The following is a 14261-nucleotide window of genomic DNA, read 5'->3' on the forward strand; positions in this document are numbered from 1 at the left end:
TATAAACCCTTGCATATCAGCCTCATACTCTGAATGGATAATTCTTAGAAATTTACTAAGCAAAATGCTCTTTAATACAAAAAAAAAAATCAGAGGATGGGAGACTTGCAAACTGATTTAATGTCCTAAAGGAGTAAAGCACTCTTCTACACACCTGCTCTAGCCAGCACTCCAGAAACCTTGGTTCTAGACGCCTTTCTTGTTTAAAGACTATGTCAGTCCTGAATCTAACTCACTTTGGTGTGCTTCTTGGAAGAAGAGGGAAGCACCACGTCAGCACAGAGAACAAGGACAGAGAAGACATGGCCTACATGACTGGCAGTCGGCAGCCTTGGCTAGCAGGACAGTAAGTGAAACAGCACTTACCAAGATACCAGTTAGAACGAAGAAACATTCAAACAGACTGTGACTGGTGTGGGTGGAAAGATCTGTGAGACTCAAATTGTCCTGGCCAGGTTTGGTGGTTCATGCTTTAATGCCAGTACTCGGATAGAGGCTGAGGCAGTAGGACTGCTTGTGAGTTTAAGAGTAGTCTGGGCTACAGGGTGTGGCCTTGTCTTAAAGAAACAAAACATATCTTTATTTGTCATACTTCTAAATATGTCACTGGCAAAAATAAGCCCATCCTTATCCTTTAATTTTTCATTCCTTTTCTTCTCAGTTTGATTCAACAGAGATGAGCATCTGCTTAATCCACAAACAGCTGTGGTGAAAGGGTCCATTTTACCTTCAAGTAAAATCAACGGAAGGCACAACTACTCAGGAATATTTTATATTTCAAAGTATTTAGGAATATTTTAATTAGAAAAATAAAGGCAATGAGATTATCTATCAGGTTCTAAAAGTACCCATGAATTAAGTCACTCACATCTCCACTTAAAAAGTGAGACAAAATTTAAAATCACAATGCTGTTAAACTTTTACAATAAGGAGTAAGGCCATGCTATGCTAGGGTACAAAAATCTGTAATTCTGAGCATGAAAATAATTTATTAGACATCTGACTTTTCAAACATTGGCCCCACTGGAAATAGAATTAACATAGCCCACAGAGGAGAAAAACTATTCCAGCCAACACCTGCTTCATTTCAGACTTCCTGGGGAGTCTCTGCATCCTGGAGGACAGTGTTATCCCAAGCATCCGTATGTTCAATGCTGATCAAATGAATGAGAAACTGGGCAATGTTGCTGGTGATGTGACTTCCAGGACCATTCTTAAGCATAAGAAATAGGACTTCCTGCAGCGAGTCCTTGATAACCAAAGCACAGAACCCCCTTCACTATCCCTGACAAACAGGAAGCAGAGTGTATGCATACTCTGGCCAGAGGGATGCCATAGGAAAATGTCACAAGGAGATTTCTGTGAGACCAAACGTGAACTTTAATTAACATCATCTTTCAATAGGTGATTCTGTCACTAAAAATCAGAGAAAAGAAAATCAGTTAAGAAATGGAGTTAGGGAGAAATGCAGGACTGGAATACGGACTCAGCTGCACTTCCTTGGCTAACTCATTAAAAAATGCCAATTAAATATTTTCAGTCAATTTTTATTTTTTTTTTTTATAAAAAGCAGCAAATCAACATCACAACTCAAACTTAATCTAAATGTGCACCTGACAGGAAAGCACATCTTTGTGTGGAGTGGAAAAGGTTTTCAAAAAAGCCCATCAGATCCACAATCTCCATAAACCCAAATAAACAACCACTCTTTGTAAGTTGTGTGAAGTGACTCACAGGAACTGAGGAGCTGCTGCTGTGGAGACAAATCTGGAGTCAGTAGCAGGAGTCTGGGGGTCAAGTTAAAAAGTTGAAAATGTGGTAAGAAACTGTGTGGAGGTTGGGGGACAGGGTAAGAGAGAGTCTGTAAGCCAGTTGACCCAAGAGCAACTGATATCTCTAACGTTTCAATTGAGACCAGGCATGTTAAATCTCCATTTTTTTTAAAAGAAGGCAATTAAAACTTACAATTCCAACAGACCACAAACCAAATAAAAATATTGTAAAAAAGAATCAAAACTATGTCCAGAGCTCCACCCCCATCTCATTTTCAGCACCCCAAGGAAAATAAAAGCATCCATATGACTATCACAGATGAAAACAAAATAAATGTCACTGGAATCATTTTTCCCCCACTGAGGTATAAAATCTATATAGAAATCTGATACTATAACAAATTGTACTTCTCATAATTCTGTTTTAATTTCCTTTAAACCCTGTTTGACATAATTTTTATTGTTGTAAAAATGTTTTCATGATTCTGAACCTGGTTCCAGTTCTTTTCCACTTACTTTTCTATCAATATTTAATATTTCAGCTACTGGTTCTAATCAGGAGATCTCTTCTTCAGGAGGTACACTCAGCCGACACGGCTGACGTGCATGACCGCTATGGAAGGTGCATCTATCCAGAGAGCACATTCTGCGCCTGTCTGGGATCGGAAGGCCACTCGCCACTGTTCTTGATGAAGACTCTTCAGTCTTGTAAACATCAGTGTGCGCAGTCTCACTACTTTGCAGTCTCACGTCCTGGGACAGGAAGGCTGGTTCACAGCAAGTGAAAAGCTAGAGGAGTCTGAGTTTTAATGGCTGATAAACCTTACATCCCACAGAAGAGGACAACACTTCTCCTTTTTTGCTACTTAAGAATGTGGCAGAAACGTATGCTGAGGTAGCCCAGTCAATCCTTATTTTTTTTTCTTTCATTTTTCTTTTTGTTGTTGTTGTTGTAAATTTGGTCTCAGAATATTTCTGGAAGGGTGACATTTCGAAGAAGCCACTGCTGGGACCGGCTTCCAGTGCAGTCTCTAATGCTGGGCACCTGGCTGTCCTCTTCCGTGGCTTTATCCAGGCACTGGTTACTGTTCACATGCTGCAGGGTTAATTTCTGAAAGCAGCAAGGGAAACACACACCTTAACTAGAAAGTGGAGGAAAAAAATAACACCCCAGTCCCCTTTGGAGAACTGTACCACATCAACTAGGCTGGCCTAGAACTCCAAGAGATCCACCTGCCTCTGCCTCCCAAGTGCTGGGATTAAAGTTGTGTGCTACTGCCATACAGACTGACACACACACACACACACACACACACACACACACACACTTAGCTTCCTTAAAGCAAAAAGAAAAATCCAGGCCAAGTTAAGTGACTACTGATGGAGGAAGGTCATTGGTTAAATAAAAAGAAACTGCTTGGCCCTCATTGGTTAGAAGATAGGTGGGAGGAGTAAACAGAACAGAACGCTGGGAGGAAGAGGAAGTGAGCTCAGACTCCACAGCTCTCCTCTTGGGAGCAGACGCCTCAGAGAGAGACACCATGCCCCGCTCCCGGGCAGACATACGCCATGAAGCTCCGACCCAGGATGGACTAGGCTAGAATCTTCCCGGTAAGACCGGTTCTCACAGATTATTAGAGATGGGTTGATCGGGATATCAGAATTAGCCAGTAAGGGCTAGAGCTAAAGGGCCAAGCAATGTTTAAATGAATACAGTTTGTGTGTTGTTATTTCGGGGCATAAGCTAGCCAGGCGGCTGGGGTGCCAGGGACGCAGCCCCGCCGCCCTAATTACTACAGACTACTAACATTCCCTCGAACATATTTCCAAACAACTACTTCAATTTTTCTTTTATTTCTCTGTGATAAGGCTGCTTAATTCTGTGATTCTAAACTCTAAGATTTTAGAAACTTGGGTCCTTCTATAAGAATGCTGGTGTGGCTGAGACACACTACAATTAACCATAAGCCTAGAAATCAACTCCAGAAATCATCCTTGTGGTGGAGGAAGGGATTGTGGTATACAAGAGCATAGAAACCTAGAGAAGACTGGTTCATAGCCTAGACAACCTGGGCTTTCTCACTTGAAGATAAATATCACAATACAAGACACATTTTGAGAAGATTCTGGAAGGCAGTAACAACAGGTAACTATGTGGAGCCTCACACGCAAAGGACTGCCAGAGAGGGACACGGCTGTCCACCTTGGTGCTTATGTTTTAAGCATGAGACTTTCATGCTGATATTTAGGGTCATTTCTAAAAGGCAAGACAAATAAGAGTGAATTCATAGTCATAATGGTCCAGAATGAATGTGTTCCAGAACAATGAATTACTGGTGTGTGGTGCATACTGAGTGATACCCTAGTGGGTCAGATAGCTACAATGCTAATGAACACACATTATCGGATTCTTTACTCCTGTCTTGATTTTAATGTGAATCTTTTCTCTGCAAGACCTTACTTAAAATGTTTATATATTTTGTCAGGTGGTGGTGGCGCATACCTTTAATTCCAGCACTTGGGAGGCAAAGGCTGTCTGATCTCTATGAGTTTGAGGCCAGTTTGGTCTACAGTGTTAGTTCCAGGACAGCCGGGGCTACACAGAGAAACCCTGCCTCAAAAAACAAAACAATTTTAAATTTTACTTTATGTGTATGAGCATTCTTTTGCCTGTGTGCATGTCCGTATACCATGTGTGTGCCTGATGCCTTCGGAGGTCAGAAGAGGGAGTCAGATCCCCTAGAAATGGAGTTATAGACAGTTGTGAATCAGTATGTGGGTGTTGGGAATTGAACCTGGGTCTTCTGTTAGAGCAGCCAGTGCTCTTAACCACTGAGCCAACACTCCAGCATCTGAAACATCTCATTTTCACGATGCCTCTTTTAACACTTGTGTTAATTTAAAATATAACAGAAACTAGTGACTGCATCCATCTACTCTTTCTTCTAGTTCTCTATTACTCTGTGCCGTGTCCAAGTGAGAACTGGCAAATAGCTGTATACTGTAGATGTTACCATCACACTGACCCGAGGTTCTGTATTATCTACTTAATTCTCACAGATGCAGGAGAACTGAAGCTCGAGGACAGTGAGTGCAGCTGTGGCTGTGATGGTGCTAGCTCTTCTCATGCAGGTGCACACAGTCTAGCAGCCAGCGCTCAGGCTCTATACGCATGCACTTCATTTCAGCCTTCAGTTCCAGCTGAGACAAAACCAGTGCAGGATTAAGGACGAGTTCAACATTCCACAACTCCCTACCAAGGTGGCACCTGTCCTGAGGCTCAAGGTCAAGATTACTAAAAAAACCAAATACAACAAAAACTGTGACTGGGCATTTAGTTTTTCCAAGACAGGGTTTCTCTGTGTAGCCAGGGCTGTTCTGGAACTCACTCTGTAGACCAGGCCGACTGCCTCTACCTCCTTCCTGAGTGCTGGGATTAAAGGCGTGAGCCACCACCACCCAGTTCCTTCCCAATTTCTAAAAACACCTCTCTTTACCCCCTTTTCTGAGACAAAGCCTTGCTATATGGAGCCCAGGCTGGCCTCAAATAACTCACAGTCTACCTCCACGTCCTCGGAGTGCTGTGATCCTAGGCCTGTGCCACCACATCCAGTTTCTAGAATCTGGAAATGCTTCATGCTGGGTACTCAAGTGCTCAACATCCAGACTGAACTGGTATTATCAGGAGGCAAGCCCTGCAGGAGACCTAAACACTGGGAAGAACCTTGCTCTAGACAAGGCTCGGGCTGATAGAGATGCAGAGCTCAAAGGCTCCAGTACTGCGCTTTGTCATCAGAGGACTCAGCAGACACCTAGGTAACACTGGCAAGTCTCCAGAGAGAACATGATTCAGGCACTGGGCAGGCAAGTGACACATTTTTAACTGCAACCCTTGAAGCAGAGGATAAAAGCTTTCATTACTTATTGCAAAGGCTACCTACATAATAGAAAAAATATTCACTACTTCCTGCATCCAATCTCTCAATGTAAATGGGTCTCGATCTCCATCGTATTTCAGAGGAGACAGCACAAGCAGTAGAAGGGAAGGAGCTTATTGTCATACTATACATTTTATAAAGTACATAATATAAACAAGATTTAAACATGCATGAACATGCAAATTTAATCAAATATAGTAGGGTACTGAACAAATTATCTTGGATCAAGAACTAAGAATCCCGGGTCTGAGATCTAACTTAGACCATCTACCCACTGTGATACCAGGAACAATTAATTTTTACCCATGGAACAGTGTCCTGGATTTTAGTTCTTGGGTTCGTATGGGCTGCCCTCTGTCTCCAGAGCGCCCTCTGGAGTTTACTCAGGCTAGCCAGGCAGCTTGCTTTTCCCTTTCCTTTTCACAGTTACTAATTCAGAAATACTCCCTAGTAAACACCTCAATAGTTAGTTTTATCCTGGAATCTGAGAGAAACCAGCCTAAGACATAATTAATTTAATTTCTGGGAAACAAACTTTGCACAGTGATGTGAAGTTTAAACTTCACACGTGCAGTGGGTTCTTTGTAAATACTCAAAGGCCTCTCTATTCTCCTGCACCTCTAATCGACACTCACTTTGCAAATGTTCACTGAGGTAGGACTAGCCAACAACCATTTCCAATCTCTGGGTCTTGGTCATCTCACACTGCAAACACAAGAAAACCAAGCACTTACTTTCCCTGCCTTCCTAATGGTTCACTATGGGACAAATCTACAACTCCCGAGAAATAAGCACAGCTTGTCAAGAGCGTTCCAGGAAAAACTTATTTTCCTGAAAAGAAGAGTAACATATCTGAGAGTAAAGCAGCCCATGGTCTTTTCTTTCAGAGCTGAGATTATAGTTAGCTTAAACATCAGAGTACGCTGCGTGGGAGGTCCTTGGACTTTCCATAGGGCAGGGAACCCTGACTGCTCTTCGGGCTAATGAGGGAGGGGGAGTTGGTTGGGGGAGGGGGAGGGAAATGGGAGGCGGTGGCGGGGAGGAGGCAGAAATCTTTAATAAGTAAATAAATAAGTAAATAAATAAATAAACTATATACAATAGGAACAGATATCAAGTATAAAATTACAAACAACATAAACAATATTAAGCAAGGAACACATGATGAATGTTTTAATAAACATTCTATTCTGCCTGTTCTGTCATAAAAACAAACAAAAAAACAAAAAAACCCCATCAGAGTACGCCTAATCTACACCAGAAACCATATACCTAGAGACTTGTGTAAAAAAAAAATATCTATTCAATGGAGCTACTTAAGTAGTTCAGTACTGCATAATTAATATACTGTCATATCCCAACAAACTGAAAATAAGGAGCTTTTTCATTTTAAAAGCTGTTAGTTGTTACACTGGCTATGTCCCTGGCACCTGCTAGAAAGAAATAGATATTGCACATTCTTTAAGGCAAGAGACAGTCACACTCATGATGGCAGCAGCACACATCCAGAAACAAACAGGGAATGTTTGGAATATCCAATGGCTATAATGACTGTATCAGTTACTATGAACCACACTAGCTATAAATCTGCCCATACGCTGTAGCTTCTATATCTGTAGACAACTGGGGAACTCACCACTGGGTCATACTCCCAGAGCTGGTTGCCTTTTAGGTGGTGGCATTTGAGCATGGTAACTGGGCCATTAAGTTTGGAAACGTCCAAACACAAGTCATCGGTTCTAATTTCTTTGTTGGCAGTATAAGAGAAAACCTGAAAAGTAAACATAAACTTATATAAGTAAGCTTTAACAGTAAAAAGAAATTAGTCCGCATTTCAGATGCCCACATTTCTACATTTGTAGCCACGAGACAATGAAGACATCGGGAATCAGTTTCAACAGAGGGATAATGAGCATATAGATAAAAACCATAACTCCAAGTTTAAACTTTGCCTGGACCACTCTCAAAGGAATCTGCAACTACTTCAAGACACAGGATTCATGTACATTGTCACAGTAATGGAGAATGAAAAACTGAGAAAGCTACACCAATTTTACACAGAGGAAAGTAAAAATCCACATTGTTCTCTGGAGGCTGAGTGTATTATTAAGGGCAGTCATTTTTTTTTTCCCTAAAAAGGACAAAACAAATTTTGTGCTCAGTAATGTTAATTCAGTGGTTAAAGAGACCTTATAAAAATCTTTTATTGATGAGAAGCCAAGGACAATGGCACGGGGTTTTGATCCTACTTCATGTACTGGCTTTGTAGGAGCCTAGCCAGTTTGGATGTTCACCTTCCTAGACATGGACGGAGGGGGGCGGACCTTGGACTTTCCACAGGCAGGGAACCCTGACTGCTCTTTGGACTGGAGAGGGAGGGGGAGAGGAGTTTGGGGGGAGGGGGAGAAGGGTGGGAGGAGGGGGAGGGAAATGGGAGGCTGGGAGGAGGCGGATACTTTTTTTTTCCTTTTCTCAATAAAAAAAAAATTATTGTTTTGCCAAAAAAAAGAATAATAAACCACACATGTGTAATATAACAAAATACCTTTAAAACCTTTAAAATAAACACAACATACCTATCAGTAATAAAAAAAATTATTAGAGGAGGCAGGCAGATCTGAGTTCAAGGCCATCAAAGTCTATATTGAAAGCTTCCCAAGGTTACACACAGTGAGAGCTATATAAAAATAATACAGTATCAATCATTAGATTGAAAGCACCTTTCACCTAATACTTTTTTTTTTTTTTTTTTTTTTTTTTTTTTGCTTTTTTGAGACAGGGTTTCTCTGTGGCTTTGGAGCCTGTCCTGGAACTAGCTCTTCTAGACCAGGCTGGTCTCGAACTCACAGAGATCCGCCTGCCTCTGCCTCCCAAGTGCTGGGATTAAAGGCGTGAGCCAACACCGCCCGGCTCACCTAATACTTTTATTATTTTTTTAAATATATAAAAATGTTTCCTGAATAATGTTATAGGAGAAAAAGAACAAAGTAAACCAAAATCGAAAGCTGTTTGCAAAGTTTAGTAAGGATACTCACCTGATTGCCTCCCATACCGTGACAATTGAAAATTCCAACCTTTTCATTCTCTTTTCTAGCCATGTTATCTAGACACTGATTTGTTTCCACATTTCGTATCTGTGGGACGTGAAGACGTCAGGAGTTAGACGTAGGAGCTTAACTAAAGGAGAGGTGCATACAGATAATACCAAAAGCCAACCCTTTATTATTTCTTTTTGTTGTTGTTGGTTTATTGAGACAGGGTTTCTCTGTGTAATTGCCCTAGCTGTCCTGGAATTCACTCTGCAGACCAGGTGCCTCCATCTCAGAGATCTGCCTGCTGGGATTAAAGGTGTGCACGCCTTTAAATGGTGGCATATGTCTTTAAACACAGCACTTTAGAGGTAGAAGTAAGCAGGTCTCTGTGAGTTGGAGGCGCCTGGTTTGCAAAGTGAATTCCAGGACAACCAGCTAGGGTTGTTACAGGAGAAACCCTGTCTTGGGGAAAGAAACAAAAAACAAAAAAAACTGTGCACCACCACACCCAACATCTTTTATTATTTCTTTAGTGGTACTTATGGGTGCCACCAACAGTTGTCTAAGTGGACTTAGGGCCCACACAATAGGAGGAAATTCATATTTGGTACAATAAAATCCTAGTCACTCACACATAACTAATGAAGTCATGGATCTTAGAGGAGAACCTATGACTGCGATTTTTCTAAACCAGTATAATTCTAGTTGCATTCTAAATATTTATCCAGGTAGCTCTCAGTCCTCATTAAAGAAGTTTCTTTTTGAAGCAGATAGAGACTATCACAGAAAGCCACAACTGGTCAAAATACTGAGAACAGAATGGAATGCTCAGCCTCAGTCGATAGAACACAACCCCTACAACAAAGGCTTAGGGAACATCATAAAGGAACAGGAAAACTATAATAGCCAAGGACCAGGGTTTCTGCTTCAAGACAGTGTCTTCTATATATGACAGGGAAGTTGCACCAATGAAATCTCAACAATATGGTCACCTAAACATGACTTGCATAGTAACACCACCAGCTGGCATGCCAATGAGGTGTTTACATAAGAGGATAGGGGAAATATCACAAGGTCCCACCTATAGATGAAAAACTATAGGCAATTAATGGCTGTTATGAGAAGGAGAATCAGTTTTTTCCAGGGACAAGCCCTCGGCTTATTCAATCCCAGTCAGTCAGTCCTAGACAAATGTATATGAGGGCAACACCAGACTCAAGTACGGTATGTGTGTGTGTGTGTGTGTGTGTGTGTGTGTGTGTATGTATGTATGTATGTATGCAACAAGAGTTAAAGAGGAAGAGGTTTCTAATTTGAAAGGGAAATGAGGGGGGTGACAAAGAAGGAGCTGGGAAGAGAGGGGTGGAAATGATCCAAATAAAGTACTTATTTATACAACAAGGGTTCTTTAATTTTAAATTAAAACTTTTATTTGTTCTCATTTCTTTCATTCTTTCACTGTTCCTTTAGGAATTACATTCAGTTCAAAATAATTCTATTTTCAGTAATAACTTAAAAGCAATTTTACAACTCTTCAAGGACACAAGGTGTCCCTTTTGACAATCCAATCCCCCTGATGACTCCTCGGCAAACTAAAGATAGACATTTTCTGGCTTGTGTGGAAGCAGCCACATGATGGTGCGGATTTCACTTTCCATTAAACATTAATCCACTCCACAAAAACAGTTTAACTGTGTCATCAGAAGAGAGACATCTGAATGTCTGTAAGGCACTTAGACTGCTGCTTTATATGAAGTGGATGCCAAGGCAATGTGAGAACCATCAGAACTGCCTGAATCAGTGTCTGCTCTGCCTTAACACCAGCTATCCCAGGAAGGTCAGGGTCCAAATCTGTGGTTGCTTACAATAGTCAATGGATTAACAACTATTAGCTATTATGAGGAAACATAACATTATTTTGGTTTCAAATTCTATAGTATGAGTACTGGAAGGCAGACTTGGTTAAGACAGACATCTTAATAATCATGCCCCAGAAAAGACCTGGCACAAAAGGACCACAGGCTATGTTTCTGAGGCAATGACAAGAATAGCAGATGGTAAAGCCTATGATGCCACGTGCGAAGCCAGCAGATAAGAAGAGGTCAACTTGCCTTGGCAACCATGTTCCACGGTTTGGACATGTATCACCCTTTAATTTGTTGGAACTCAAGCCCAGCTAACAATGTTTAGGCATTGTCTAAAATTGGGTCAGTTCAAAAAAAGAAAAGAAGAAAAGAGAAGAAAGGAAGAAAAAGAAAGAAAGAAAGAAAAAAACAAACCACCTTTCACTCCATACAGGAGTGGCTGCTCCATGTCCTTCAGAGGCACGTTACTTAACCTAGATTTTACTCACTCAAGGGGAGAATGTGCAGGAAGGGAGGGGGTGATGGGTTTACTCACTCACCAGCATCAGCTCCCTTCCGGGACCTCTGTACTCAAACAAGTCTAGGCTTCTGTTTGCCCTCTTTCCCACGCCTCTATCACCAGCAGCCCCCGCCTTACTCTCAACCAATAATCTGTATTCACCTGAAGTCATTATTTAAGAGGACTTCTCAAGCATCCACACAAACTACCACTCTCATCTGACTTGTACTTGACTCCACCTCTCCTTTCTATTCTGTCCCAAGGGATGAACTGCCTGTGTCCTATCCTTTACTCCCCTCAGTGCTGGATCCCATCTCCTAACCATTTAGGGTCTTTCTCTTTTTTGTATAACATAAAATTTACCACCATAGCCAGTTACAAAGAGTCAGTTCAGAACTGCTAAGTCCATTCCCACTGCTATGAAAAAGGTCTCTAGAACCTTCCCAGTTTATAAACCTGAACCACTTCAGCCACTAAACAAACCATTTTCCTACCTCTATCAGTCTGTGGTAACTACTGCTTTCTGTTTCCATGCACACAGCCACTATAGTTCTTTCCAGAAGTGAAACTACATTATATTTGTCGTCATTCTATTTCACTTAAGCAAAACGTCTTCAAAGTTCATTTATGAGGTAATGCATATATGTCAGGATGTCTATCCTTTTGAAGGACTGTATGTACATATAACTTTCTGCTTATCATTCCATTCATCTGTCTGGGACATCCAAGTTGCCTCTGCCACTTAGGTTGGGTCAACAGAGCTGCCATGAGCATGAATCTCAGAAGAGGGAACCATATCCCTTGGGAATGGAGTTACAGATGGTTGTAAGCTACCATGTGGGTGCTAGGGACCAAACCTAGTCCCCCTGAAAGGGCTTAAAACCATTGAACCAAACTCTGTTCAAAACTTCCCATCTTTTAGCATCACTCCTGATTTTATAAATGATTAAGGTCCTCAACCCCATTCTTATACAAATTTCCTTATAAGTGGGTAAAACATGAAACCACTAGAACCCAAACATTCTTAATAAAGCCTCGAAGAATCCTGGCATGACCAAGGCCCCAGGCTGCACCAGACCCCAGAAACTGACTATGAAAAACTCAGCACACACTTTATTTTCATAAAAGGAAAATAATCTCCCCTTCCCCATATTATCCTCTAGCCATCATCTACTTCTCTGTATTATTTACAGAAAAATGCCTCGCCTTGCAAGACTGTGCACATTCAGGCTCCACACTTGTATTCTCCCTAATACTCTCCATGGGCACTCTCGCATACTGAGAGTACTAACAGAATCTCCCTAATCTTCCATACTCAGGTTATGCTTTCTCCATAGTAGTCACATAGTTAAGCACCTACTTTTTGAGACAAACCTTTCACTTAAGTCTCTCAAACATCATTCTCCTGGTTCTCCTTCTGCTCTACTTTTTAGTTTTCAGACAGAGCCTCATTATGCAGCTCTGGAACTCACTACATAGACTAGACTGGCCTCAAGCATGCAATCCTGCCTCCGTGCTCCCAAGTATTAGGATTAATATCCATGATTTCCAAACTGTACCAGCTGCTTATGGCTGTGTTCTCTTCTCACTTGATCCTCTAAATGGTCTGTGTGCGTGTACAACAAACGATACAAGCACATGTGTGCATCAAGACTGGAAAGTTCACACCTACCGTGGTGACAACCTTAACTGTCCATCTTCACTCTGAAATGGAGTCTTTCTTTCTTCCTTGCTATTTTTTACTGCATAAACCAGGCCAACTGACCCAGGAACTTTCAGGGATTCTCCTGTCTCTGCCTCTCACCTCACCACACTCATGCTCAGCTTTACATGGGTTCTGAGGATCTGAACTCAGTTCATGTCTGTGAGGCAAGTGCTTTACTCACTGGGCCATCTTCCCAGCTTACCCTCATGGTTTTGTCCTCATCTTTTATTACCTATATATTTGTTTTTTTTTCTAGACAAGTAACCTCCCTACTATTTCTGGGACATGCCAAGTTCATACTCATCTTAGCAACCTTTGTACTCATTCCCCCATTGCTCTGAAACGTTAACCTAAGCAACACTTGGCTTAGTTATTCTTTCTTCAGGATTTTGCTCACAAATTACCTTAAGGGTGCCTTCCTCAACTACCTATGTAAAATAGAACAATTTTCATGCTCACCAGGCATCCTTGTTCTCATCTGTTCTTGCCACTATCTGATACACTGTATATTTTTAATTTTTTTTCAAATAGATTATAAGATCAACAAAAACAAAATTTTACGCCATGTTGCATTGTGGGCACTCAAATAGTTGTTGAATGAAGAAAAAACTGTGAAGAAATTACAACCTCCTACAGAGCTGGGGTTACATACCCTGAGTGTCAGGGAGGATATGGCTGTGGTCTTTCTGACAAATAAACTCATGTCAGCTAATGCTTACAAAAGGAAATCTGTCACAATTCAACTTCTATTACAAAACAGGTTTCTTCCTCTATTTGGCTTTATAATTTTTTTCTATAAGCTAGATTTAAAATAAAGTCCTAAATGTTCCACTACTACAGTGGAGGAATGGTGGTATAAAGGCAAGAACAGGCAGCATAGACATATTTCAACCCAATGGAAACTGAACTTTTTGGGAGGATGTGATGGTTTGAAAAAAATGGCCCCCAAGGGAGTAGCACTATTAGGAGGTGTGGCCTTGTTGGAGAAGTGTCACTGTGAGAATAAGCTTTGAGGTCTCATATATGTTCAAGATCCTGCCTAGTGTCTCAGACCACTTCCTGTTGCCCATGAGTCAAAATGTAAGAACTTTTAGCTCCTTTTCTAGCACCATGTCTGCCTGCATGTTGCCTTGCTTCCCGCCATGATGATAATGGACTGAACCTCTGAACTGTAAGTGAGCCACCACAATTAATGTTTTCCTTTATAAGTGTTGCTGTGGTTATGGTGTCTCTTTACAGCAACAGAAACACTAATTAAGACAGAGGAGAAAAGGGCGAAAGTGTAGAATTTACACTAACAAGTAAAGGGAGTAAGGAAGTTGTTGGAGGAAGCTGTTTGTTCCTGGCTGCCCACACTTGAAATAATCACAAAATTACAAAAATAATTATTTGCAATACTGGTTGGCCAATAGCTTAAGCATATTTCTAGCTAGCTCTTATATCCTAAACT

At 41.2% G+C, this 14261-nt stretch overlaps 1 protein-coding gene across 1 annotated transcript in view; it reads right to left on the reverse strand.

Annotated features, from left to right (window-relative positions):
- Positions 1 to 744: 744 nt before the first annotated feature.
- Positions 745 to 14261, reverse strand: part of LOC121441863 (polypeptide N-acetylgalactosaminyltransferase 1) — a 75838-nt gene continuing 62321 nt past the window's right edge. Inside the window, exons 11-13 of the mRNA XM_041643187.1 lie at positions 8746 to 8844; positions 7347 to 7481; positions 745 to 2883 (exon numbers count right to left, since the gene is read on the reverse strand). Coding sequence (XP_041499121.1) covers positions 2737 to 2883; positions 7347 to 7481; positions 8746 to 8844 — 381 coding nt within the window. The 3' untranslated portion in view covers positions 745 to 2736. The remainder of the gene's footprint in view (positions 2884 to 7346; positions 7482 to 8745; positions 8845 to 14261) is intronic.

The sequence above is a fragment of the Microtus oregoni genome, unplaced genomic scaffold, assembly GCF_018167655.1.
Source record: "Microtus oregoni isolate MIOR12 unplaced genomic scaffold, Mior012 000082F_ref0000272, whole genome shotgun sequence".
In the NCBI taxonomy this organism is placed as follows: domain Eukaryota; kingdom Metazoa; phylum Chordata; class Mammalia; order Rodentia; family Cricetidae; genus Microtus; species Microtus oregoni.